At 40.9% G+C, this 26230-nt stretch overlaps 1 protein-coding gene across 1 annotated transcript; it reads left to right on the top strand.

Moving 5' to 3' along the window:
* Positions 1-4258: 4258 nt before the first annotated feature.
* LOC114560650 (probable polypeptide N-acetylgalactosaminyltransferase 8) lies at positions 4259-16969 on the top strand. The gene is made up of 12 exons (XM_028586172.1): positions 4259-4330; positions 5368-5500; positions 8316-8664; positions 8807-8973; positions 10692-10878; positions 13398-13595; positions 13781-13895; positions 15477-15662; positions 15828-15965; positions 16138-16230; positions 16347-16517; positions 16772-16969. The coding sequence occupies exons 2-12, from the start codon at positions 5479-5481 to the stop codon at positions 16889-16891; spliced, it is 1746 nt and encodes a 581-aa protein (XP_028441973.1). The 5' UTR covers positions 4259-4330; positions 5368-5478; the 3' UTR covers positions 16892-16969.
* The last annotated feature ends 9261 nt before the right edge of the window (positions 16970-26230 follow it).

Raw genomic sequence — 26230 nt, 5'->3', positions numbered from 1 at the left:
TTGACCGGGCCAAGAGAGTAGTCTTTCTCCGTCTCACTTAGACTCACCCTGGGTCCGGTTGTTTAAAGTACTCTTCATATGCTCATTTTGAGGTTCATAATTGTTTTTTGGGTTATATCAGAATAGGTTTACATGGTTTAATTTTCAAAAAACAGTATATTTTTGTTGTACTGCACATTGCTGCAGCTCCTCTTTTCACCCTGTGTGTTGAGCTCTCTGTTTTAGCTACAGAGTGAGACATCTCACTTCTGTTCCATCTTTGTTGGGAGTTGCACATGTGCAGTAGCTAGGTAAGGACTACTAGCCAGTCAGAATCAGAGTATGAGGGCATGCTACGCTAGCAGCTAGGCGAGCATTATAACGTGTGTTACAAAGTGACCACGTTGGTCTCTGAAGTAAAGGCTGGACTACAACAGAGCTGTTTGGAGCAGTTTGTCAACAGTGTTTTCTGTTGGAGATGGTAAGTCCCTTTGGGGGGGAATTTGGGCTTTTTCACTTTGTAAACCTATAAGGTGCACAAAAAACACATATAACACAATAAATGAAAGGGAAAAAGCCAAAAAGCATAATATGAGCAATTTATGTGTGCTGCTACTTTATATCACTAATAACATTACCGTCGGCAAAATACCCCCACGAATCAAATCCATACTTCAACGTTAACCGTCAAGCCACTAAATATGTTTGGAAATGAACACCTCTTTCCTGCCTGCTGCTGTCAGACTCTACAATCAGTGTTAATGACAAGACAGGAAAGCACCGCCTCTGACTGTGGCAATATTAACATGCAATATCGTTCTCTCTCTCTCTCTCTCTCTCTCTCTCTCTCTCTCTCTCTCTCTCTCTCTCTCTCTCTCTCTCTCTCTCTCTCTCTCTCTCTCTCTCTCTCTCTCTCTCTCTCTCTCTCTCTCTCTCTCTCTCTCTCTCTCTCTCTCTCTCTCTCTCTCTGCTACACTCACATTTCCGTCCTTGTGAGTCCATCTCTGTACTCAGTCCGGCTCTGGTGGTTGATTAATGCAGATATCTTATAACAGCTGGATTGGATGGCGCATGGTGCACCACCATGAGTGCATGAGGCAAATGCCTGTGAGAACTCTACATTTTCATTCAATCAGGAGAGACTTCATTGCAGATATGCAAATATTTATTGTAAATAACCATAATATGAAATGTACAGAGTCTTTGGGGATTAGACTCTCATCATCATTAAAAATATTTAAAGGGGTAGAGAGGCCAGACATATTTCCCACGATGGAGCCTAGACACTGGTGATGGCGGAGAGGGAACCCGGAGACCGAACAAAGGACCTGTCTGCCGGAAAGGGACTCAGGTTGCAGTGGTTGACGATGACCAGAGGCGAAAGGGGAGGAGGGTTGTATGTTTGCCTGAAAAGACAGCTGATAGCAAGGAGAGAAGACATTTAAAGCAGGATGTCATGCTGTGATTGGATCATGAATTTCGTGGCCAATTCTGGTCGGTTTACTGAAAAGTGAACGCCTAACAGCTGAATAGTTTTAGGCAGAGATAGTGGTGATTGCAGTAATTTAGAGGTCTTCATGGAAGAATTTGCGCAGAGCTTCATTTGTGATATTTTGTCAGCCATTTCTGAATCTGCAACATTCTCTGTCAGGTAAATTGAGTAGTAATGTTTTTCTCTGAAGTAGAAGTACACAGTTAGTCAGTGTACAGAGTACAGTTGCATATTAGGTGCTTTGGGGTCCTTCTGTAAAGGATTTTGGGGTACAATGGTTCTGGAGAAAGCTACAAGCAGCAATACAAGAGGCCAAGCAATCATCCCATTCCAAACAGCTTTGAACAGGCACTGTTCTATTAATGTTTTAATAAAGGATAATCTCAAACTGGATCTTATTTAGATTTTTTACTGATTAATACAAAATGAAAATTGAATCTGCCAGACTGTTACTGTCAGGGTCCCACCGTCACCACACTCCTCCCACTGATTCATACTCCTCGTCACTCACGCAGATCAGACGCTCAGTCCTAATTACACACACCTGCACCTCATCATGCCACATCCTCAGTTCACCACCTGCAGCTAATCAACAACCACCTACATAAGTAGCACAGACACACATACACTTTGTCTAGTCTCGTTTCTACATGACGCTCTGACCACTCGCGTATGTCTAGTTCATCCACGTTCACCTTACCTGTATCCTGTTGTCTGCCTGCTGCTCTGAGTCTGACCTACTCTGCTGCTGGATTCCTGCCTGTTCTCTCTGTTCTCAGTTTTGGATCATTGAAATAAAGCTCTGTTTAACTACTCCAGTCTGTCTCCTGGTCGTTCCCTGACAGTTACATGACATACAAAAGGTCACAGGTGAAATGTCTCAACAACCATTGGATGGATTGGCAGGACATTTGGTTTAAAGGTGCCCTGCCACACGTATTTCATTACTTTGTGATAATGTCTGAAGTTCTACCATGGACTCTGTAACATTTTTTGTGGAAGAAATGCCTTGGTTACCTTGTTTCAAGCCATTCTAGCGTGGTATAGAAAGCCTACAGGAAGACTCAGTGCGATTTCTGCCAGTTCTCATTAATATTCAATAAACTAAGCTGTTTGAATCTGATTGGCTAACAGCTAGCCAAAGAGAGCCTGGCTGTCAAAATCCTTTACCCAGCCCAACTGGGCGAGCTCAGGAATAGTAATGAGCTCAGGCAATATGATGTCAGACTGACCAGCTTTTGTAATTGGCCTGATTTCTCTGCTTATTTCTTCTAGAGCTGACAGAGGAGGTAGTAGTTCATTTTCACATTCACCACATAACACAAACACATGTGGACCTAACAGATTTCAAAAAATGAAAGTAAAAACAGTTTTGTATGGCAGGGCATCTTTAAATATTTGTGGTCCCCAGAGGATGATTCCTGATGATCCCCTCACTTCTCCTCTACAGGGATCACTAGGTACATTTTTAATTTTGGCTTTTTCATGTGTGCATTTTATTTTAATTTTGAAGGTTCAACCTCAGTCCTCACATCCTTAAGAACTAAAATGTCCCATAAAACTCATTAAAAGCACAATGTTTTATCCCACGGCCGTTATAGTAAAACAAACCATGCATTCTATTATATTAGGCTTTCAATCTAGAGCCTTCAGAATTGTAATTTTTACTATTTTTCACAAGATTGAGCCATTTTCTCATGTTTCCTCTATTGGGCAAATACATAATATTTTCCTGGTTTCCACTCAGGGTATCGCTACTGTTATGGAAGACTGCAATGTTGCTGCTAAAAACTGACATATCCCAGACTGTATAAAAAAAATACCCCTAGCATTTATTAATCACAAAAAAAATCATAAAAACAACAACATTGTTGGCAAAGGGTTAAAATAAAAATAAATGAAAAAATAATGAATATTTGGTAGTTAGGATCACTCAGTTAAAGGTGGGAAATGATATTAATACAGTATATAATTGTTTAGTTTTGTTATGCAGACATTTTTGTCCTCCAAGGACATCTAAGCAACTTCTTAAGGGACGCACAAGGGTTACCATGGTAAAAATGACCTCTTAAATATTAGCATGTTAGCATGCTAACGTTACAATTTAGATCAAAGCAAGCTGTGCCTAGCCTCACTGAGACGCTTATTTATGTTTTAAGACTTAAGAGTTTTGACAACCTTTAACATTTGAGCATTCATTTACTATATACTGTGTTGTTAATGTTCACAAATATTACATTGACTTGTTGCTAATATATATAGCCTATATTGCTCCTCTGACTGTACCCAACACATGAAGAAAAGGAATCCAGCAAGCTCTATATATATATAAACCTTACCTGCCATCTTTACCTTCTCACAGTTTCCCCTAAAAGTTTTCTTTATGTGTCAATGTATTGTAAGAACTTATTGTAATAAATGTTCCTTTAGCTGCAGTTACCACACGGTTGAGGTGCTAAATGTTGTTTGACTTCTCAGCCTGGGCTCGGCCCACTAATTGGGAACACCTGCACTTGATATGGGCAAGTAATACAGGAAGAACGGGTCTCACCTCACTGCTCACGCACTTTGAAACAAAAGAACATATCATCCAAATATATATCATGATTCATAAACACATGCCACTTGTCTGGTTGAAGCTGACAGTCCTAGTCTAAGGTCTTTCAAGGTTTTCCATTTCCATTTTTCTCATCTGTGCGTTATCACTATGAGAGCAGTGTGGTTGAAGCAGTCAATCATCATAGTGGGGGGGATCGGGCTCCTCGTCTACGTAGGCATGTTTCTGAAGGGACAAACAGCTGGACACACTGCGTATGATCAGGAGTTTTTCTGACCTAGAGACAAACATCAGCAATCTCCGTGAGTTGAGGCAATGATTAATCTTTTCCCCTAGTGGATGTGTACACATGTATTTGTTTAATCAGTTCTTCACTACAAATGGAGATGGGGAAATGGAAAGAATGCCGGGTTCTGTATGATTTAACTTCCGTGACATTAACATTCATTCGTTAGAAAGGTAAGCAGAAGGATTAAATGTCCATTCACTATACAAGAAGTTACTCAAATGTATGTTATGCTTTTAATCATCGGACAAAATTATATTGCATTAAAACAATATAAGTGTCACCAAAAGAATAGTTGCAGATGTAGAGTCAAACATTAGATGAATGGCTTCTAATGGTCAGTGTACAGTGTGGTTGCATATTAGGTGCTTTGGGGTCCTTCTGTAAATGATTTTGGGATACAATGGTTCTGGAGAAAGCTACAAGCAGCAATACAAGAGGCCAAGCAATCATCCCATTCCAAACAGCTTTTACAGGCACTGTTCTATTAATATATTAATGAAGGATAATCTCAAACTGGATCTCATTTACATTTTTTACTGATAAATACAAAATGAAAATTGAATCTGACGGACTGTTGAGTTTGTTTTGTGTCATTTTTGAAACATGACATACAAAAGGTCACAGGTGCTTCACTTTTTTTTTCTTTTTGGTGAAATGTCTCAACAACCATTGGATGGATTGGCATGACATTGGGTTTAAATATTTGTGGTCCCCAGAGGATGATTCCTGATGATCCCCTCACTTCTCCTCTATAGGGATCACTAGGTACATTTTTTATTTGGCTTTTTCATGTGTGCATTTTTTTATTTTTATTTTGGAGGTTCAACCTCAGTCCTAACAAAAAAAAAAAATAAATAACAAAAATGTCCCATAAAACTCATTAAAGCACAATTTGTTATCCCACGGCCATTACAGTAAAACAAATCATGCATTCTATTATAACAGGCTTTCAATCTAGAGCCTTCAGAATTGTAATTTTTACTATTTTTCGCAAGATTGAGCAATTTTCTCATGTTTAAAGATTATTTTTATTTTTTCCTTTTATTTCAGAGTGAGAGACAGTGAATAGACAGGAAAGGCGGGAGAGAGACGGGGGATGATACGCAGCAAAGGGCCACAGGCCTGACTCGAACCCGGGCCGCCACAAAGACCTCAGCCCACATGGAGCGCACGCTCCCACTGGGTGAGTTAGAGGTCGCACCCCATTTTCTAATGTTTCCTCTATTGGGCAAATACATATTTTCCTGGTTTCCACTCAGGATATCGCTGCTCTATTATGGAGGACTGCAATGTTGCTGCTAAAAACTGACATTTTTGTCCTCCAAGGACATCTAAGCAACTTCTTAAGGGATGCACAAGGGTTACCATGGTAAAAACGACGTCTTAAATATTAGCATGTTAGCATGCTGACGTTCGAATTTAGCTCAAAGCAAGCTGTGCCTAGCCTCACAAAGACGTTTATTTATGTTTTAAGACTTAAGAGTTTTGACAACCTTTAACATTTGAGCATTCATTTACTATATACTGTGTTGTTAATGTCACAAATATTACATTGACTTGTTGCTAATATATATATAACCTATATTCAGTGGTGGAAGACATATCCAGATCCTTTACTTAAAGGTGCCGTAGGTAGGATTGTGAAGATCCAGGACTTAGCCAAAGAATTTGAACATTGACAACTTCTCAGTCCCTCCCCCCTTTCCGCTAAAGCCCAAAACTTCTCCTAAACCCCTCCCCCCACAAGGAGAATGAATGTGTGTGCATGAGTGATTGACACGCAGTTAGACCCACCCCTCCTGGCCCAGATTGGTGCATCTGAACAGGGAGCCGTGGATTTTTGCAAATCGCACTCCAGGCTGTAGGTGGTGCCAGAGGAGCCAGATTTATTTTAAATGATCTGCTTCATGTAGTTCTACTGGAACATAGGGTCAGTTTCAGTTTCAGCTAATATAACAGAAAGTTAATTTTATAAGTCTTATCTACTGCACCTTTAAGTAAATACCACACTGTAGAAATACTCTATTACAAGTAAAAGTCCTGCATTGAAAATGTTATTTAAGTAAAAGTATGTAAGTATCATCAGTAAAATGTACTTAAAGTATTACAAGTAAAAGTACTCAATGCAGAAAAATCCTCACGTTTTAGAAACAGGAAACGATCCAAACTATTCTGTGTTTAATCGGCTAATCATTGCAACTCTACTTGTAGGCCTATATATTGTTGTGTAGTTACATTTATAATAAAACATCGTGTTTTATAAGCTACATGTGTTTTGTGTGCAAAAATCGTAATGTGTAAAGTAACTAGTAACTAAAGCTGTCTTAATGTAGTGGAGTAAAAAGTACAATATTTCCCTCCAGGATGTAGCGGAGTAGAAGTAGAAAGTGGGATGAAAACAAAAGACTCAAGTAGAGTACAAGTACCTAAAATTTGTACTTCCACCACTGCCTATATTGCTCCTGCCTGCACCCAACACATGAAGAAAAAGAATCCAGCAAGCTATATATAAAAAAGAAGGGAAAAAAAAGCTTAACTGCCCTCTCTACCTTCTCACAGTTTCCCCTAAAAGTTTTCTTTATGTGTCAATGTATTGTAAGAACTTACTGTAATAAATTTTCCTGCAGCTGCAGTTACGAAACAGTTGAGGTGCTAAATGTTGTTTGACTTCTCAGCCTGGGCTCGGCCCACTAATGGGAACACTTGCACTTCATATGGGGCAAGTATTACAGGAAGAACGGGTCTCACCTCATTGCTCACGCACTTTGTAGTCAGTAGTCAGCTCGCAAAACCTTTCAAGGTTTCCCATTCCCTTGCTGGGGGTTCAGTCTGTGCGCTATCACTATGAGAGCACTGTGGTTCAAGCGGTCAATCATCATACTGGGGGGGATCGGGCTCCTCGTCTACGTGGGCATGTTTCCAAAGGGTGGATATGAGCCTGACAAACATCTGGAGACAAGCATCAACAATCTTTGTGAGTTGAGGCAATGGAGATGGGGAGTGGAAAGAAAGTCGGGTTCTGTATGATTTGTTATGGGGTGGTGGAATACAGAAATTGTGTTACGTAAATAAATAAATAAAAGGGTTTGGTACGTGTGGAATTAGAGATGTATTGTTGTGTATATTGGTTATCCTGTTGTAAAATATATATGATGTATAAAGGAATGAGTTGAAGTTGTATGAGGGTGGGAAATAGCACAAGCTTCGGCTTCATCCTGCTCCTTTTCGGACAGTTTTTGAAAATATGAATTGTAATAGTATTTTTAATATTATTTGTAACACTGTATAGATATATTGTTCTTGTTCCTGTTGCTACGCACTTTTGTATTTTTATATTTTATTTTATAGTTCTATAGCTGTATATTTATATTTATTTTTGTTCGAAATACAAAAAAATGAAATTTAACTTCCGTGACATTAACATTCATTCAATGTTAGAAAGGTAAGCAGAAGGATTAAATGTCTGTTCACTACACAAGTAGTTACTCAAAAGTATTTTATGCTTTCAATCATCTGACAAAATGATATTGCATTAAAACAATATAAGTGTCACCAAAAGAATACTTGCAGATGTGGAGTCAAACATTAGATGAATGGCTTCTAGCTCACCCAGTTCGCCCAGCGCGGGTTCGTATCACACCTGCTTCCCTTTGCTGCGTGTCATCCCACAACTCTGTCCCCCTTTCATGTCTATCCACTGTCACTATGGAATAAAAGGAAAAAGCCACCAAAAAATGTAACATGTCATGAACATTATAAACAAGTCATAAACGTTTATGACATAACACTTCTTTTAGTAACTGTCATTCGGTTTTTGTCATGACAAGTTATGGTTAGGGTTAGAGTTAGAGTTAGGGTTCATGTGTTCATGACAGTGTCATGTCACTTTTATGTAGATACCTTTAAGTAAAGTGTTACCAAAAGTGCTTTATTTTAAATAAAACATGTAGTCATCAATGCTGCTCATTTGACTCTCTCCCTGTCATCCTTTTGTCAAGACAATGTAGTCAGAGCTTTTGAGAAAAAGCAGGACACCCTGCAGAAAATGCTTGAAGAGGACAGACTCAGATGGAGAAAAGCTGCAGAGGTCAAACAGCCAACTGTCAAAACACAGCCAGAGCAGAAAGAGAAACCTGAAGCAAAAATCCCCGACCAAAAGGAGACTTCTCAAGAGAAAAAGTCTAATAAACTGTTTCCCAACTCTCCCCTGTTCAAGACGTGGGGGGAGAATCTCTCTGAGGATGACCAAAGAGAGGCACAGGGTTTGTTTGAAAAGTATGGATACAACGTTTTTCTCAGCGATCGCCTCCCTCTAGATCGAGCTCTTCCAGATACCAGGGATCCAAGGTAGGCTACAACCATTTCTTATGATGCCAGAGCTGTCATTTCAATTCATATACAGATAAAAGTTAAAGAAATGGCCCCTCCCATCCAGTTCATTGTTTGCTTGTTATCCTCTCTGTTCATGGTTTGTCTTGTTTCTGAATAGGTGTCTGAAAAAGAGTTACCCAGAAGACTTACCAAGTATTGGAGTAGTGTTGATCTACCTGAATGAGGCCCTGTCTATTATCAAAAGAGCTATGCGCAGCATCATTGACCGCACCCCTAAACACCTGCTGAAGGAGATCATATTGGTGGATGACAATAGCTCTGAAGGTAAGTTGAGTGCAAATGGATGAGATTGTGCAAACATGTCATAAACACGTTGATCCATTATGTATAGGCTACTGTCATACTGTGAGACATGACAGGCTGAAATCACGTTTCATTGTGCAATGCCACTGTTGCTCATATTCTAACTTTTTTTCTGTTTTTTACTGTTAGGCTCTAATCTATGTTATGGGTGTTATTCTGTGATTGTATTTTTTTTTAACGGATCTACTTTTCTAAGCAGTCTTGTAAAATCTCCTAAAATGCATTTTGTCACGTGAACTTTTGGCTTTAAAGTAATAGTTTTGGGAATTGGGACATTTTGGAAAACGTGTACCGGTATTCACTTTTCACTCAAAAACTTGTGTTTCTTTTAAATTTAACTTAAAGGAGTGGCTAACAGGTAATCAGGACTGTCAACATTACATGGAGTTACCAAATCTTGCTGCTATCTTGTCTTTCCTCTCCTGCCTGTTTGCGTCACTTGTGCTTTGCCTATGAGGTTGTTGGACTGACAGTGTGGCTTGGGTGTGTATGTGTGTTGGTGTTGATTTTGATATCGGCCAACTGTTTTTGTTTATATGCTTGATCATTTCTTTTTACATTTATAGTCAATTTTACTTGTATGTAATGTATGTATTGTATGTAGTATGGTAAAATATAATGCTACAGTCAGAAGCTGCTCAGCTTAGCATAAAGACTGGAAACAGCTAGCCTGGCTTTGTCCAAAGTTAGACATACATTTAAAGCTCACTGATTAATATGTTACACCATGTTTGTTTAATCTGTTCAAACAACAATTAGTTTTCTATGCCATAGATATGGTAACAACAAGAATTTAGGATGGTAACGCTCCAGCACATAACCCCCAGGAATACAATACATTGGCGTTTTTATACCACATTTATTGCACACATTTAACAAATAACTTACTGTATGTGTTTATTAGTGAGCTTTAGAGTTTTGGCAAGGTGGACTTTGTGAGCTTTGGACAGAGCCAAGCTAGCGGTTTTCCTTTGTTCCCCGTCTTTATGCTAAGCTAACCAAGTGCTGGCTGTAGCCTTATATTTACCAGACAGACATGATAGTGGTGCCGATCTTCTTATCTAATTCTCAACAAGAAAAGGCAAGGAAGCATTTTACTCCTTTTTTTTAAGAACACATAAACCCCTGTATGATGTAACAGCATTTAGTCATTTCAAGACTGTAATTAGTGGTGGAGTGGCACTGGATTGCAATATATAATGGTGTTTCTCATTCTTGTCCATCCTAACATACACGCATGGGTGAATAAAACATTAGAAACACCTTTTTAGTTCAGTACATCATCACTAACTACAGCTTCAATTACATTTTATTTATAGTATCAAATCATCTTTATCATCTTTAGTTATCTCAAGATACTTATAGATAGAGTAGGTCTAGACCAAACTCTATAATTTACAAAGACCCAACAATTCCAGTAAATACTTCAAATTGGATACAGTCACAACATCAACTTAATGTTTAAATTTCATTTCAATTGCATCCTGTATTTTGTGAGCATGTGAGTCACGTCTGCGATCACAACTGTTGCTCTCAAAATTGTAAGTGTACTTTGCACTCTGGGTAATCGGTATGGAATCTGGTGTCACTGCCCCGTCTAAACTTTCTATGGTAAAAACAACATCTGTCACACCCCTATTCAAAAATAAAAAAAAAGCCCGCATTTTCTCTCAATTTAGAAAACCTGAAGGGTGACCTTGACATGTCGTGTGAAGTCGCCGAGCAGGAGAACCCAAGTCTCGCTATCATAAGGGTGAGGAACAATGAGTCATATGGCCTGTCTCACGCCAGGGCGTCTGGCTGGAGGGCTGCTACTGCTGACGTGGTGGCCATCCTGGATGCGCACATCGAAGTCCATGAGCTGTGGTAAGAATGAGGCAACAATAAATCTTTTAAACATGGTTTATGTATACCATATGTCATTTTTGATTCCACATTAAAGGTGCTATAAGTAGAAGCCGTTAACATTATATGTCGGTGGCAGCTGTGCTCACTCGTGTCTTTCTAAACAACCCTCAGTTGTTTCAAATTCAAATTTTAACGAGATTCATTTAAAGTTCTCAAGATTACCACCAGTACTGACAAATGTTTACAGTTATCAAATGTTATGCAGGGAAGGGTCTGTATCACCACCAAGTGCAAACTGACTCTGGTGAGCTAATGCCTAAGTTGGCCTGCCTCACATTAGCACTTGAATAACCACAACACGTTCTGCTAACAATAACTGTTCTAACTAATCTTTATCAAAGGATAGACGGAACCACTAAAGTTATATCAAAGTTTTGTTTTCTTGCAAGTAGGGTCAGTTTACAGCACTCACAGCATAAGTACAGAAAGTGACTAACGTAAGCCTCAAACAATAGTGTGTGTCATTAATGTGTGAAATACAATCATAACAGAATTTGATGTCGTCAATTGTCTATCTTGTCAGTTTAGATATTGTCTCCTCTATCTGGTCAGACTCGATGGTGTCCCCTTTATCCGGTTAGAGAGACGGTCTGTCCTCAGGCCCCAGTCAAGATAGCCGATTACTCTTGTGGGAACAAGTAGTGTTATGTTTTCTTACTATGCAAATACTTTAATTTAACAGACAGAGAAGAATATTAATCACTATAATATTATTCTACGCAAACAGTTTAATAAATAACAAGAGGGAAAATAAGTACTACCACAGTCGGGTGTACTGGCATGCCCACATAGGCGATGAGGGTGTTAAAGGCCTTGCACAGTGGTGGGAATGAGGGTAGGGCGAGTGCTGCTCAGACTTGCAACCTTCTAGTCACAGCTCATTTGTAGTGCAATAGTAAGTTTGGCAAGCTGACTTTGCAATTGTGCTTTAACCAAAACAGTGTCTAATTTGGGTAACATTAACTAGATCTGACGGACTGTTTGTCATTTAATGAAGGGGCCACCGGAGGAGTTTTAGTCAAAATAGACATGACCCTCCCCTCGCCAGTAACAATTTTTCTATGACCCTCCAATACAATTTGGAAAAAACGCATGACCCTTGCCCAGCAATTTATTGATACCTATTGAACCTATTGAACTGGTTTGCACTTGGCAAATTTATACAGTTTCCCATTGATTTTTTACAGCAATGACATATGTGATTTTACCTCTGCATTCTACGCATCACATTCCTCTGTTATGGTGTGGTGGCCATTTCAGTAGATTTACTCACTAACGTTGTTGTGGAAACACAATAAGCATGGAAACTAACACACTTCCTGCATTACTGCATTACTTCAAATACTAAGTTACTCCTCTAGTAAACTAGTATTCACATGAAATAAAACAATAAAACATTGAGACCATTCAGAAAAGCACTCTGGGTAAAATTCAACATACAAACTGGTTGCTATGGACTCGTCACTAGGCTTCCTCCACTTCGCTGTTCAAACAAAGTGGAATAAACATAAGTCCAAATCTACACAAAACCCGCAATCAATTAGTAAGCTGACATTAAATATGGCATTTAGGAAACCTTTATTGCACCTTGGCACGGTAAGATGTCCAAACTAGCAACATTCATTTTAGTTTTTTGCGTCCTGCTGCTCGCATCGTCAGCTAGGAAATATTTTTTTTTGCTAAAGCATATGAAATCAGATGTATTATCTACCACCATTTAGTTGTTTTTTGTTATTTAGCTAAGATATTTATAAAATATCTGGTCATGCCAGACGTAATTATTCCACTAATTTTTTAAACAATGCAATTATCCAGTTCAGCCACCAGGGGAGCAGTGCTCCCCCTGCCCCACAGCCAAACTCATGGGTCAGACCCATCTGGTAGCAGGGCCCGAGACTGAGAGCTACATGGAAAAATATGCACCAAAAAAGCCACTTTGAAATTTTGCTGTTTCTATGAATACAAAAGTTGGGTGACACCCCCCCTTTTGGACTAAAAATGTTGGATGACCCTCCCATCAACAAAGAATAAAAAGACATGACCCTCCCCTATTTTCCTCGGGTGGTCCATTCCATAAATACCGAACGGTCCCTAATTTGGGTAACATTAACTAGCTCTCTGCATCAAAACTGAACATTTTTCAGTCTGAAGCTCCCTCCACCTTCCAAATGCTAAACCAGTGTTCCCTTAGGTTGCATACAAATGAAACATAATGCACAGGAGATGGAAGTATTCAAAACCATTTGGGTGTGTTCTGTCTGTTTGGAATGCTTGATCTCAGCAACTGCTGATCAATGAAAGGAGTGAAAGGAGTGAATGGCACGTCATAACACATGCCAGCTCCCATTCCGGAGTTACAGTCATTTCATAGAGACAAAGAAGAAGAAATATGAATCAGCAGTGTCACTGGTTGTTCCAGAAACAACAGTTTAATGAAGTGATGGGTAAGCCACCTCTCCTCCCTTCCCCTCATTCAGGGCGGAACCCCTGCTGACGCAGATCAAGGCTGACCGAACGGTGGTGACATCCCCTGTGTTTGACAAAGTACTCTTTGATGACCTCAAGGTTATTCCATACCAGCCAGCATCACACGCCTTCGACTGGGCTTTATGGTGCATGTATGAGAGCTTTTCGGACGAGTATTACAAACTCAAAGACGGCTCATTGCCTGGAAAGTAAGTTTTAAGTGAAATTGCTTTGCTTTGCTTTTGTCTTGTTCCGACTTACACGTGTCAAACATAACGTGTACATATATGTATCTTGGATGAGGCATTCTTAATGATGTGAATGCTTTATGCTTATGGTGATGCAGCATGTTTTTAAATTATACAGTAGTAACAGGTCTCTTCTTTCACTTCAGAAGTCCATCTGTCATGGGGATCCTAGTTGCTGAAAGAAAGTATCTGGGAGAAATCGGACTCCTCGATGAAGGAATGAAAGTGTACGGTGGAGAAAATGTTGAGCTGGGAATTCGAGTGAGTAAGCTTCATCTATCTAACACCTGATGACACAGTCCCAGGCCAACTTGCAGCAAGTTGATCCATGGGTTCAGTACAATTGCCCCTCTTACTTAGTAAAACCAGAACTGGTTACCTCACAATCGTTGGGACAGAATCCTGCCGTAATATCTTTCCAGATTTGTAAAATCGTGTATCTGTGCAGTGTTTGCGTCTAATAAACCTTGAAATACATGGATTACTCCATTTAGACTTAACTGGATCGTGTTTTGTTCACTTTCTTGCTGACAGTTAAATGAGATTGATACCACTTTTATATCTGTATGGTAAATAACAAGCTACAGCTAGCATGCATTTTGCTTACTTAGCATTAATACTGGAAACAGGATGACAAAAGCTAGCCTGTCTCTGTCCAAAGGTAACATAATCCACCAACCAGCACCTCTAAACCTAATTTATTTAACACAATACAAGGCATTATGTCAGATTATACAGGAGAGCCAAAACTAATTTTGACCAGAGTTGAGTCCGCTGCTATTGCCATGTAATGAACACAATAGTTTTCTTTTTGTGTTATAAGATGCTCAATATTTCTACGGTTTAAATTGAAAAATACTTACCAAACAATTAAAAAATGGCAAAAGAGTGGGATACGCCTTTTTAGCACAAACATTTTCCAGACAGACTAATGCAGAATAGTAAGTAAATGTTTATATAAAAGGTTAATGCACCTGCAGTTATATTAATAGTGTATGTGTTTGTAGATGGTTTTAAAATGTTAAGAGTAAAAGCCTTGGTGATCAAGATGAAGATATTTGTTATTATCTTTATTCAGTGTGGATTGAAGTGTAATTAATGCATTTTAAATAAAATGAATGTGGTTTACAACTGTTTACTTCCATAAGCCCATATTCTGAATTATATTGGGGAAATGTATGTGTCAAAAAGGCCCACTCTTGTCATTTTTAAGATTAATAAATAGTTTTCAACCTAAACTGTAGCAATATTGTCAGTTTATGATAATGTTCAATCTAATAACACAAAATAATCAAAATATTGTGTTCAGTACATGGCAATAGCTGCTGATTCAAGTTTTATCAAAATTTGTTTAGGTTCACCTGTAAAATCTGATAACGTGCCCCAAGTGTTGTTAGCATGATCTACCCACCTTTTACCTTTTAGCACGGCGTTAAGCTCACTTGAGCCATTTCATTGTTATGCCTTGTTTTCTATGTGTCATTATTTCAGTTGTGTCCTTTTGGCCCTCATATATAATATAATCTAATATAGAATCTGTAAAAGAAATTCCCAGAGGGGCTATTTCTTGGCTAGGAGTAGTAACTTCCTTGAGTCTCTGCTGGTTGTCTGACAAATGTTCTATTATTATAATTATTAACTTTATGGGTCAGCTGCAGGGGTCTCCCAGAGATGGAGCCCTACAAACTGTTAAGTCCATATAAGAAGCGGCGGTGCTACACACAGTTTGTGAACTTATAAGTAGCTCTTATTAACTCTTTTTATTTATGCTTTACACTAATTGATCAATTATTCCCGTTTCATCAAGTAATATAAAGTTAAGCTTATTTCTTGCTCATATAGGTGTGGACATGTGGAGGCAGTATTGAAGTAGTTCCATGCTCCAAGATTGCCCACATTGAGAGGAACCACAAGCCCTACATGCCTGACCTGAGCAAAGCCATGAAGAGAAACGCCCTGAGGGTAGCAGAAGTCTGGATGGATGAATACAAACACAACGTCAACTTGGCTTGGAACTTGCCATTTGAGGTACTTCAAATGTTGTCAAATACAACAAAAATGATGATGCCCTTTCTATGGAATACTGCATGCCTCATACACACAGGATGCCGAATGAACATCCAAGGGTCCATAATGAAAGGCTTTTCTTATGAATATGAATGTGACAAACAAATCATGCCTTATTCTCTGCAGAATCACGGAATTGACATTGGGGATATCTCTGAAAGGAAAAAACTCAGGGAAAGGTTGAACTGTAAACCTTTCAAATGGTACCTGGAAAATGTGTATCCCAAGTTGGATCCCTTGACTAACCTAGTTGCCTATGGAGGAGTAAGTTTAGTTGTATCTAATGTATCTTTGTATGTGTGGTAGAGGCAGTACTGCAGGGTGTTCGCGCCACATGATCACTGCCACATTATATTGTGTATTTTAATGATACATGTCATAGTATTGGATACATTTTCATTGGGTTTGATAAAATGATGAACTCCCCCATTTATAGATAAGGAATCTTGATGCTGACAGGTGCATAGACCAAGGACCAGTGCCAGGTCACACACCCATTGCCTACAATTGCTACTACTATCAACCTCAAGTAAGTAAAGCAAGTAACAGTGGTCGTCAAGATTAATGATAATAGTCACTGAAAAGTTACAAGTGGCAATTGGAAATATTGTCTCTTTGCTGCCATTGGCTATTTATTTTTTTTAGATGTGTTATTATCGGTCAAACGGTGAGCTCTATATCGGCAGCATCAAGTCCCACAAGTACAATGACAACCGGTGTTTAACTGACCCGGGGAAAAACGAAACGGAGCCTGGCCTTCATAACTGCAAAGAGGCTAAGCAGAAAGGAATGGGGATTTACTGGGACTTCACTCAGGTATTACACGTTGTTAAACTATTATTAAAACATATAGCAAAGTATATAAAAGTCAGGGAAGAGATGTGGCAAAAGGATTTTTTTTATTCCAGTAAAATAGTAAAAGTTAAAAGTTAGTGTGTCTCACCCTTTTATTTAAAATATAGGGTGGATGAGTTCAGGGTGACTCAGTTCAAACTATTGACTGATTGTCTAAATATTGTATGATGACAGGCTGTGCGTTTGTATTCTTGATACTTATTTTTCTTCTCCAGGGCAAAGAACTGAAGAACAGAGATACAAAAAGGTGTCTGGAGATTAAGAATGGCGTGCTTCTAATACAGGAATGCTCTGGCCAAAGATGGGAAATCCAAAACATAATCAAAGCCTTTTAAAGTGTGCGGCCAACAAGAAGTGCACTTCTCTGCTCATTGGTCAGTGAATAATATCACCTGAATGTGTAAAATGGACATTTGCTCAATAGTTTATGAATGGACAAAGTAATTATTTGTACAATTTATTATTCTGCCAATTAAAAAAAAGAACGTGTAAAACGTGCTTGAACTGAAGAGTTATAATTGCTAATTGGACAAGCGGGACTGGAAGATATGCAAACTGTCTCCCAGTAGGTGTGTCTATATTACAAGTATTGTGTGGGAATGAGCATTGCTGGGATTACTGACACACAGCATCTTATAAATACTGCTTATAAAGGAGATACCCAAAATTACGCAATTTAGAAATGCATGTTGATCCTTTTTCCTCTCTTCAGTCTTCCACTCAAAGAAACCAAATATATTCTATCAAACAGAAAAGTTAATGCAAATGTTTGGGTTTTCATCAGATTCAAACCTGGGGCATAGCATAAGATGGGAGTTTAAGCTTTGCCTTGTTTTGCAATTTAAATAAAGGTTTGGCTTAGCTGAATTTCTTAGATGGCAGCAGTGGTCATAAAACCATGGGCGATTTTAGACCCTTTTTTTAATTTTGGTGCTTAAAGTTAGAGTTGCAAACGTGTCTGTTAGTGACAGACGATAAACAGTTACAGGTTGAAAGGGCTTGAAACAGGTTGAATATCCTGGGTCACTGTCGCCGATGCTATGCACCTGTAACCCAGTCAAGGAAAGGGTTAACAGAAATGTAGTGTTGGCCAATCAGAGGAGGTTGGTGTCAGACTCCCGCCTTTGGCTGAGTCTCTATCTGATCTGTCAGAGGGAGAGCAGGAGACGGTTGTGAAGTTTAACGTTGGTAGTCCCCAGAGAAAAAGTTGGTCATTTTACGGCACAGATTAGAACACAAATTGAAAACTAATCAACTAATTGCTGAATCTTAGAACATTGTGTCAAATTGGTCATTATTACTGTGACTTATAACGTGTCAGGTTTAGTTCCATCATAGTGTCAAAAAATATTAGCTGACGTTGTTTTTCAGTAGCTCAGAGATTATCGACTAATGAAATTACTGATTTAGCGGGGGTGGGGGTGGGGTTAAGGAACACGCTGACTTATTTGGACTTTTGCTTATTCACCGTATCCCCCAGAGTTAGATAAGTCCATACACACCCCTTTCATCTCCGTGCTTGTTGTAACTCTGTCTGACGCCCCCACCGCTAGCCTAGTTTAGCACAGATCCTGGAGGTAACCGGCTCCAGCTAGCCTACTGCTCCCAATAAGTGACAAAATAACACCAACTTGTTCCTGTTTACATGTTGTGATTTGTATAGTCACAGCGTGTACAAATAACAAGGTCACATGAGACACAGCCATTTTCTAACCGTATACTGGGGACTATATTCTCAGAAAGGTGAAGCACTGCTACTTCTGCTACTTGGGCGAAGTGATTTGCACACGAGAAGCCTCGTGGTGAGAAGCAGAGAGTTCACCTGGAGTTCGCTCAGAGTTGGAGGAATAATCACTCCGTCCAAGTAGCAGTGCTTCGCCTTTCTGAGAATATAGTTCCCAGTATGTAGACATAGCTGTGATCAGATGATCTGTGTTATTTTGGGTCCTTTTACCACTGTCAACAACAATTATTTCTTAACATTTCCATGTAGAGGAACGTATACTGTACTTTGTGGAAAACCAGTGCATCTGCAGTGATTACCTATGCTGCACTCTTGGGTTTAACCAAAAAAATGTAAAACCAATAAAAGTAAATAAAAAATGTTTAAGAATGAACTGCCCTTTTTGTATCCTGTATCCTGCATCCTAGCATCTTGTTCCTTGGACCTTTAAATGCAAACTGCTCCCAATTAGACTGCCATCTTGACTTGGGCTGCACAATCAATTGCAATTTTATTTAAATCGCAATATGGATTAGTGCAATATCCAAATTGTAGAGGGGGCGCAATATTTGTGAAAAGTCAAAATATGTGTCAAACCATTCTGAATGAAGTATTGTGGTACTGCAGAGAAGTCTCAGCCTACAAGTCCTTTCCTACATACTTAAGAAAGAAATCTCTGTTTGGTACAGATCCTCGCAAAAATCACACTATAATCATCTTAATTTCTTTTAATTTCTTTCAATTTTCAATGAAAATGAGAATAAGAATACAAACATGATCATTCCCTCCAATATAGTGAATCATATCGCATATCACATCAGTCAAAATAATCATAAATAGATATTTTCCTCATATCATGCAGCCCTAATCCTGACTAAGAAAGAAATTCCAAACAGAGACTAATATAACACAATATACAGTCTGTTTGGATCAATGTGTTTAATGGCTTACTTCCTGTTAGATACTTCCTCTTTTCAAGGTGGCATTGGTTTCATGTAACGCACAGTAGTAGCAGAGTGAAATGACACACTGATTTAAAGCTACTCAAATCTGGTAACAAGATACAGATACAACAAAAAAGGGATGAATGATATGCAGGCTTCGGTAGCCATACATTACTTCTCCAAAATAAAAATAAATAATTCCTACAATTTTACATTTTAAAGTGTAGTTTTCTGCTGATGTTTTCTTCCAACTAACACAAAAAGTTTGAGTGACAAAAAGGATCTATTTTTGCTACTGCCAAAGCTCAGTGTTGTTATGGTTTGTATAATTTAATAAACGTGTAATTGTGATGCAGTGTCTGCCAAAAAAACTAAAACAAGCCATTAAGCCAAAAGTGTTTCTGGGATTGAACATTCATTCCCTATGTCTTCCACTCTTGACCAGTGATGCCACGTAACACGTTACTAGTAACGCGTTACTCTAATCAGAGCACTTTTTTCAGTAACGAGTAATCTAACGCGTTACTATTTCCAAACCAGTAATCAGATTAAAGTTACTTATCCAAGTCACTGTGCGTTACTATTTGTCATTTTCCTTAGTAAAAATATATATTTTTGCTTTCTTCTTGCATCTCGGGGAATGAAGTCACGTATGCGACAAGTCACGTTTTCAGTATGAGGACAGTTCACGTGTACCACGCAGCGACACAAACGTAAACAACAATGGAGGGAGGAGAGAGATGCGCGTTTTCTAGCCGGATAGCTACAGTCACTATTTAGAGTTTGTGTCAGCCAAAGACGGCAATATTAAGGTTCGTTGTACACTATGTGCTGGTGGCGACTACGTCAAATTTGAAGGAACATTTGGAGTCGCAGCGCTGCAGTCAAACTTACAGAGCAAGTCCCAGCAGGTGGAGCGAAGCAGAGAGAAGGAGGTATCCCACCACCCAAACAACAAAAGCTGGACTTCGGTGCAAAACCAGTAAGTGGGGGAGAGTTGAAGAAGTTGGTCGGGCAGTACACCTATGTTGTAGCGGAAATGCTGCCCTTAAACACGGTTGACTTGCTCTCTTTCGTGCCATAATAAACCAGATCCTACTACTGGCAACGCTGAGCTACCTAACAGTAAACCGGTTGTCATTTTAATGTTGAGGCTGTAGGGGTGTTGTCGGCTAACCTGACTCCGCCAGATGGATTGCTTCGCATTTGCTCGGCATATCCATCTGAAAACTTTCCGTTGGAGAACTTTTGGGAAGGGGCGGAATACTGGTTAGCTGATTGGATGAACCATCTGTCTATCACCTATGTTGGTGATAGACGGGCCAAATCAACCAATCAGATCCACGAAGTCTATGAAAATACAACCACAAGCCCGCCCCTGCTGCTGCAGGCAAAGCATAGCTCGTTAGCTCAGCATGCAAACATGTCGGTAAAGGATATTTGCCGTTTGTGTAACGAGAATTTAGGAATAAAAGGCACCATTTCAGGTTCACGGACCATATTCCAAAAGAAGGATCCAAGAGAAAAAAAGCATTAGCGAGCGGCTACCGCTGTCTGAAAATACTGGTTAGCTGATTGGATAAACCATCTGTCTATCACCACCTAACCCACCTCAAAACCAATGCTGATTGGCCCGGTCGTTTGGCTAACGGCTCCAAATTTTCTCTGCCTCAAGATGCCAGACTGATCTGCGAGGGGAAAACTGGAGCTCGCCAGATCAGGACAGTCTCACGAGGCTAGTTGTCGGCAGCTGCTGCATGTAACTAATAAAGTAACTTGTAATCTAACTTCGTTACTTTTAAAATCAAGTAATCTGTAAAGTAACAAAGTTACTTATTCAAAGTAACTGTGGCAACACTGTATATATATATATATATATATATATATATATATATATATATATATATATATATATATATATATATATTTTGCAGCTGTACTATTAACACACTTGGAGATTAAGACGTAATTTCCACTGGGGACAAGGGGGGACATGTCTCTTTCAAATTCATTTATTATTTTATTTTATAGGTCTAGGTGACCGGCCAGCTATTTTAAACAATAAAGAAAGTAAGACATATTTTTCTTATAAATAGTTTAGTACTATTCTTTCTGGCATAATTTATCATTATGACCAACTTAATTATTTCCTGGATTTTGTATCACTACAGTCCCTACAGTCTATATCCACGACGTTCCACTTCCAGGATTGCTCCGTTGCTGCTGGATATTCCGCTGTCTGTTTGTCTGTCTGTCTCTCTGTGTGTGTGTCTGTGTGTGCGGCATGCACTGCATTTTTTTCCAACTTCAAATTTTTCCTAATTTTAAATTAGGTCCCCAAAAGGAATTACTATCAACATCTGTTTTATCTAAAAAGATAAATTTCTCGGTTTGTTCATCTCACTTCAATTGTATTGCTGCAAAATGGGATTGTCAAGCAGACAAAACTGTCTGCTTGACAATCCCATTTTGCAGCAACACATATTTAATGAAAGATCGATACTTGGCGTCTGTGAATCGATACAGTATTGTCATGGAAAATATTGCGATACTATGCTGTATCGATTCTTCCCCCACCCCTAGCAAGTGCCATTCTTTCCCTCTCCCTGTTTTGTGTCACACTCGCAGCTGCCTGTTTAACTCTCAATTGTTGAAATGGTGCGCAAAGAGTAATATCTGCATGTGTGAAATTATATAATTTGCTTGTGAGCATGTTTTATCGCGCTTGTGTTATATGACATAATCCTGATGCCATGGCTGTGTGCCTGAACATTCTCTCACTTTGTGAGGTTGTTTACAATGAAGCCATCCATGCCAGTACAACCGAAAGTGAAGCTAAGTAGCTGATTCTGTGTAAGGTGCCTAACTGAAGGTAGCATCTGCATTTGACAACAGGAATGTTGTAAGACCAAATACAGTGCCAACATTTTGTACAGTATGTTAACAAACAACAAACGGTAAAGCATGTGGGCTCTGATGGGACTTCATGGTGTGTTCAGATGCACCTCATTAAACTCATGGTGCATTCAAGTGCACCTTGTAAACTTTGATAAACTCAAACTGTTGTTGTAAAGCACCCTTCTGCAATCTAGTCGCTATTGTTCTGGCATTGCTGTCACTGCTGATTTTCTGATTTTTTTTATTGAATCAAATCGTGACCTTAAATCCGTCAGTCAAACCGAATCGTGGATTTAAAACAAACTGGTTGTCTGATTAACTTAGGTATCCAATATTTACACTTGTCCCATTTTGTCTAAAAGAAACAATGCACACTGAATGTGCTTATCACATGAACCCAACTACACCATTTCTTTTCTCCCTCAGGTGGTATCAATGCTGTCAGAGACACTGATGCTAATGGAATGATGTTATGTCGCAGATAATCCACAGCGAAACAGATGGGACCATGGAGCTTAGCATCAATTTAGCTTCTTCTTTATTCTCTTCTTCTTCTCCACCCATCTTACAAAACATGCAGTACCATATATTGTGGTCAACAGCGACCTCTAGTGGTTAAACTCGTAACTCAATACACAACAAATGACATATGCATTAGTTGGGTAGGTGGTCAGAAATGAAATAACTTTGTTTGAAACTCTGGGCCTCGGAGTAGAGCAAATGCCGACATTTGATAATAGGTAACATAAAGCATAGTCTCGCTTTGCCAGACCATCCACACGCTGCGGAGCAGAGGAGGGTCTGGCTAATCCAGACAGAATTACGGGATGGGAGAAAAGCATGCTCTGGCACTTTAACATTTCCTGGAGGGGTCAAATTTAGGTTTAGACTTGAATACAATTAGTAAATGTAACAGTACATACAAGTAGCTGACAGAGCCTGATCAGTTAAGAAATTAAGTGTTCAGATGTATAAAGCTAATAAAGTACTTTATTCATCCCTAAAGAAAATTGCAGTGTAACAGCAGCCATGTCACATAAATCACAAAAAGGAGCTAAACAATAATATAAGTAAAAAGCTAAATTATGTACAATAAAATAAAAGAGATGGTAATGGTAAAAAGTGGGACAATACGGAGGAAATGGGCTTTTCCTCCGCTGCTGTCCCCATGAAATGTGCCCCCGCCCGTGCAACGCAGGGAGGCGGGGGGAGGTAGGGGGATCCTCCCACACGGTGCAGCAGACTCTAAAAGGGGACTTTTAGCATCAATAACGACAACAATGGCACCTGATCAAGCGTCCTTTTTTACCAAATGGGAGTGAGAATGTGTTGGAATGCCACAAAGCTTCATAATCATTTTATTTTGGGGCTGTCATTGTCATCTTGGGAGTGAGAAAAAAAAACATGAATAATAACAGGCTACATTGTTTTACAGATATGCTTAGCCTACAGCGTGTATTGAAGTCACTTCTTTTTCTAGTTTTTGTCCAGTCATGCTTGTTCTGTATGAACATTAATTATAGGCTAGAAAGATATTTAGAATTAGACATAGCTTATGGAGATTTGTGCATATGGTTGTAAAACATATTCTCGCATTATGAATAAGCTCTTCTCCATGAACCATCACCTTATCGTGGTGGAGAGGTTTGTGTGTCTCTGTGAACCTGAGGGCTGTGTTGTCTGGAGCTTTGTGCTCCTGGTAGGGTCTCCCAAGGCAAAGTGGTCTCAGGTGAGGGGCCAGACAAAGAATGGTTCAAAAACCCCAATGAAGAAGCAAGGTAGAGATGGAGTGACCCTGCCCGGAGGAAGCCCGGGGCCCCCGTCTGGAGCCAGGCCCAGACGGCGGGCTCGTCGGCGGCGCCTGGTGGCCGGGTTTGCCACGGAGCCCGGCCGGGCACAGCCCGAACAAGCTACGTGGCTCCCATCTCTCCAGCCCATGGGCCCACCACCTGTGGGAGGAACCGTTGGGGTCGGGTGCGATGCCACATGGGTGGCAGTGAAGGTCAGGGGCCTCGGCGGACCAGACCCGGGCGGCAGGCGCTGGCTCTGGGGGCGTGGAACGTCACCTCTCTGTGGGGGAAGGAGCCGGAACTGGTGCGGGAGGTGGAGCGCTACCGGTTAGATCTGGTGGGGCTTACCTCTACGCACAGTCTCGGTTCTGGAACCATACTCCTGGATAGGGGTTGGACTCTTTTCTTCTCTGGAGTTGCCCAGGGTGTGAGGCGCCCGGGCGGGTGTGTGGATACTCACAAGCCCCGGCTGGCGCCCGCTGTGTTGGAGTTTACCCGGTGGGCGAGAGGGTCGCCTCCCTACGCCTGCGGGTTGTGGGGGGGAAAACTCTGACTGTTGTTTGTGCATATGCACCAAACAGGAGTTCAGAGTATTCGGCCTTCTTGGAGACCTTGACTGGAGTTCTGCATGGGGCTCCAGTGGGGGACTCCATTGTTCTGCTGGGGGACTTCAACGCACACGTGGGCAATGATGGAGACACCTGGAGGCGTGATTGGGAGGAACGGCCTCCCTGATCTAAACCAGAGTGGTTGTTTGTTGTTGGACTTCTGTGCTAGTCATGGATTGTCTATAACGAACACCATGTTCGAACATAGGGATGCTCATAAGTGTACCTGGTACCAGAGCACCCTAGGCCGAAGGTCAATGATCGATTTCATAATCGTTTCATCTGATCTGAGGCCGTATGTTTTGGACACTTTCGGGTGAAGAGAGGGGCAGAGCTGTCAACCGATCACCATCTGGTGGTGAGTTGGGTCAGGGGTGGGGAAGACTCTGGACAGACCTGGTAAGCCCAAACGTGTAGTGCGGGTAAATTGGGAACGTCTGGAGGAGGCCCCTGTCCGACAGACTTTCAACTCACACCTCTCCGGCGGAGCTTTTCGTGCATCCCTGTGGAGGCTGGGGCATTGAACCCGAGTGGACAATGTTCAAAGTTTCCATTGCTGAAGCTGCGGCGAGGAGCTGTGGTTTTAGGGTCTTAGGTGCCTCAAGGGGCGGTAACCCACGAACACCGTGGTGGACACCGGTGGTCAGGGAAGCCGTCCGACTGAAGAAGGAGTCTTTCCGGGATATGTTATCCCGGAGGACTCCGGAGGCAGTTGCAGGGGTACCGAAGGGCCGAAGGGCTGCAGCCTCTGCCGTGAAAGAGGCAAAGCAGCGGGTGTGGGAGAAGTTTGGAGAAGACATGGAGAAGGACTTTCGGTCGGCACCAAAGTGCTTCTGGAAAACTGTTCGCCACCTCAGGAGGGGAAGGGGGAACCATCCAAGCTGTGTACAGTAAGGATGGGACACTGTTGACCTCAACTGAGGAGGTAATAGGACGGTGGAAGGAGCACTTTGAGGAACTCCTGAATCCGACTAATCGCCCTCTATGTTAGAGGCAGAGCTGGAGGATAACGGGGATTGTCGTCGATTTCCCGGGCGGAAGTCACTGATGTAGTCAAACAACTACACAGTGGCAAAGCCCGGGATTGATGAGATCCGTCCAGAAATGCTCAAGGCTCTGGGTGTGGAGGGGCTGTCCTGGTTGACACGCCTCTTCAACATTGCGTGGAAGTCTGGGACGGTGCCAAAGGAGTGGCAGACTGGGGTGGTGGTTCCCCTTTTTAAAAGGGGACCAGAGGGTGTGTGCCAATTATAGGGGTATCATACTTCTCAGCCTCCCTGGTAAAGTCTACTCCAAGGTGCTGGAAAGGAGGGTTCGGCCGATAGTCGAACCTCGGGTTGAGGAGGAACAATGCGGATTCCGTCCTGGTCGTGGAACAACGGACCAGCTCTTCACTCTCGCAAGGATCCTGGAGGGAGCCTGGGAGTATGCCCAACCGGGTCTACATGTGTTTTGTGGATTTGGAGAAGGCGTATGACCGGGTCCCCGGGAGATACTGTGGGAGGTGCTGCGGGGAGTATGGGGTGAGGGGTCTCTACTCAGGGCCATCCAATCTCTGTATGACCAAAGTGAGAGCTGTGTCCGGGTTCTCGGTAGTAAGTCGGACTCGTTTCAGGTGAGGGTTGGCCTCCGCCAGGGCTGCGCTTTGTCACCAATCCTGTTTGTAATATTTATGGACAGGATATCGAGGCGTAGTCGGGGTGGGGAGGGG

This window comes from Perca flavescens, chromosome 8 (assembly GCF_004354835.1).
Source record: "Perca flavescens isolate YP-PL-M2 chromosome 8, PFLA_1.0, whole genome shotgun sequence".
Lineage (NCBI taxonomy): Eukaryota > Metazoa > Chordata > Actinopteri > Perciformes > Percidae > Perca > Perca flavescens.
The sequence above is the reverse complement of the archived record's forward strand: the minus strand, read 5'-3'. Positions and strand labels throughout refer to the sequence as shown.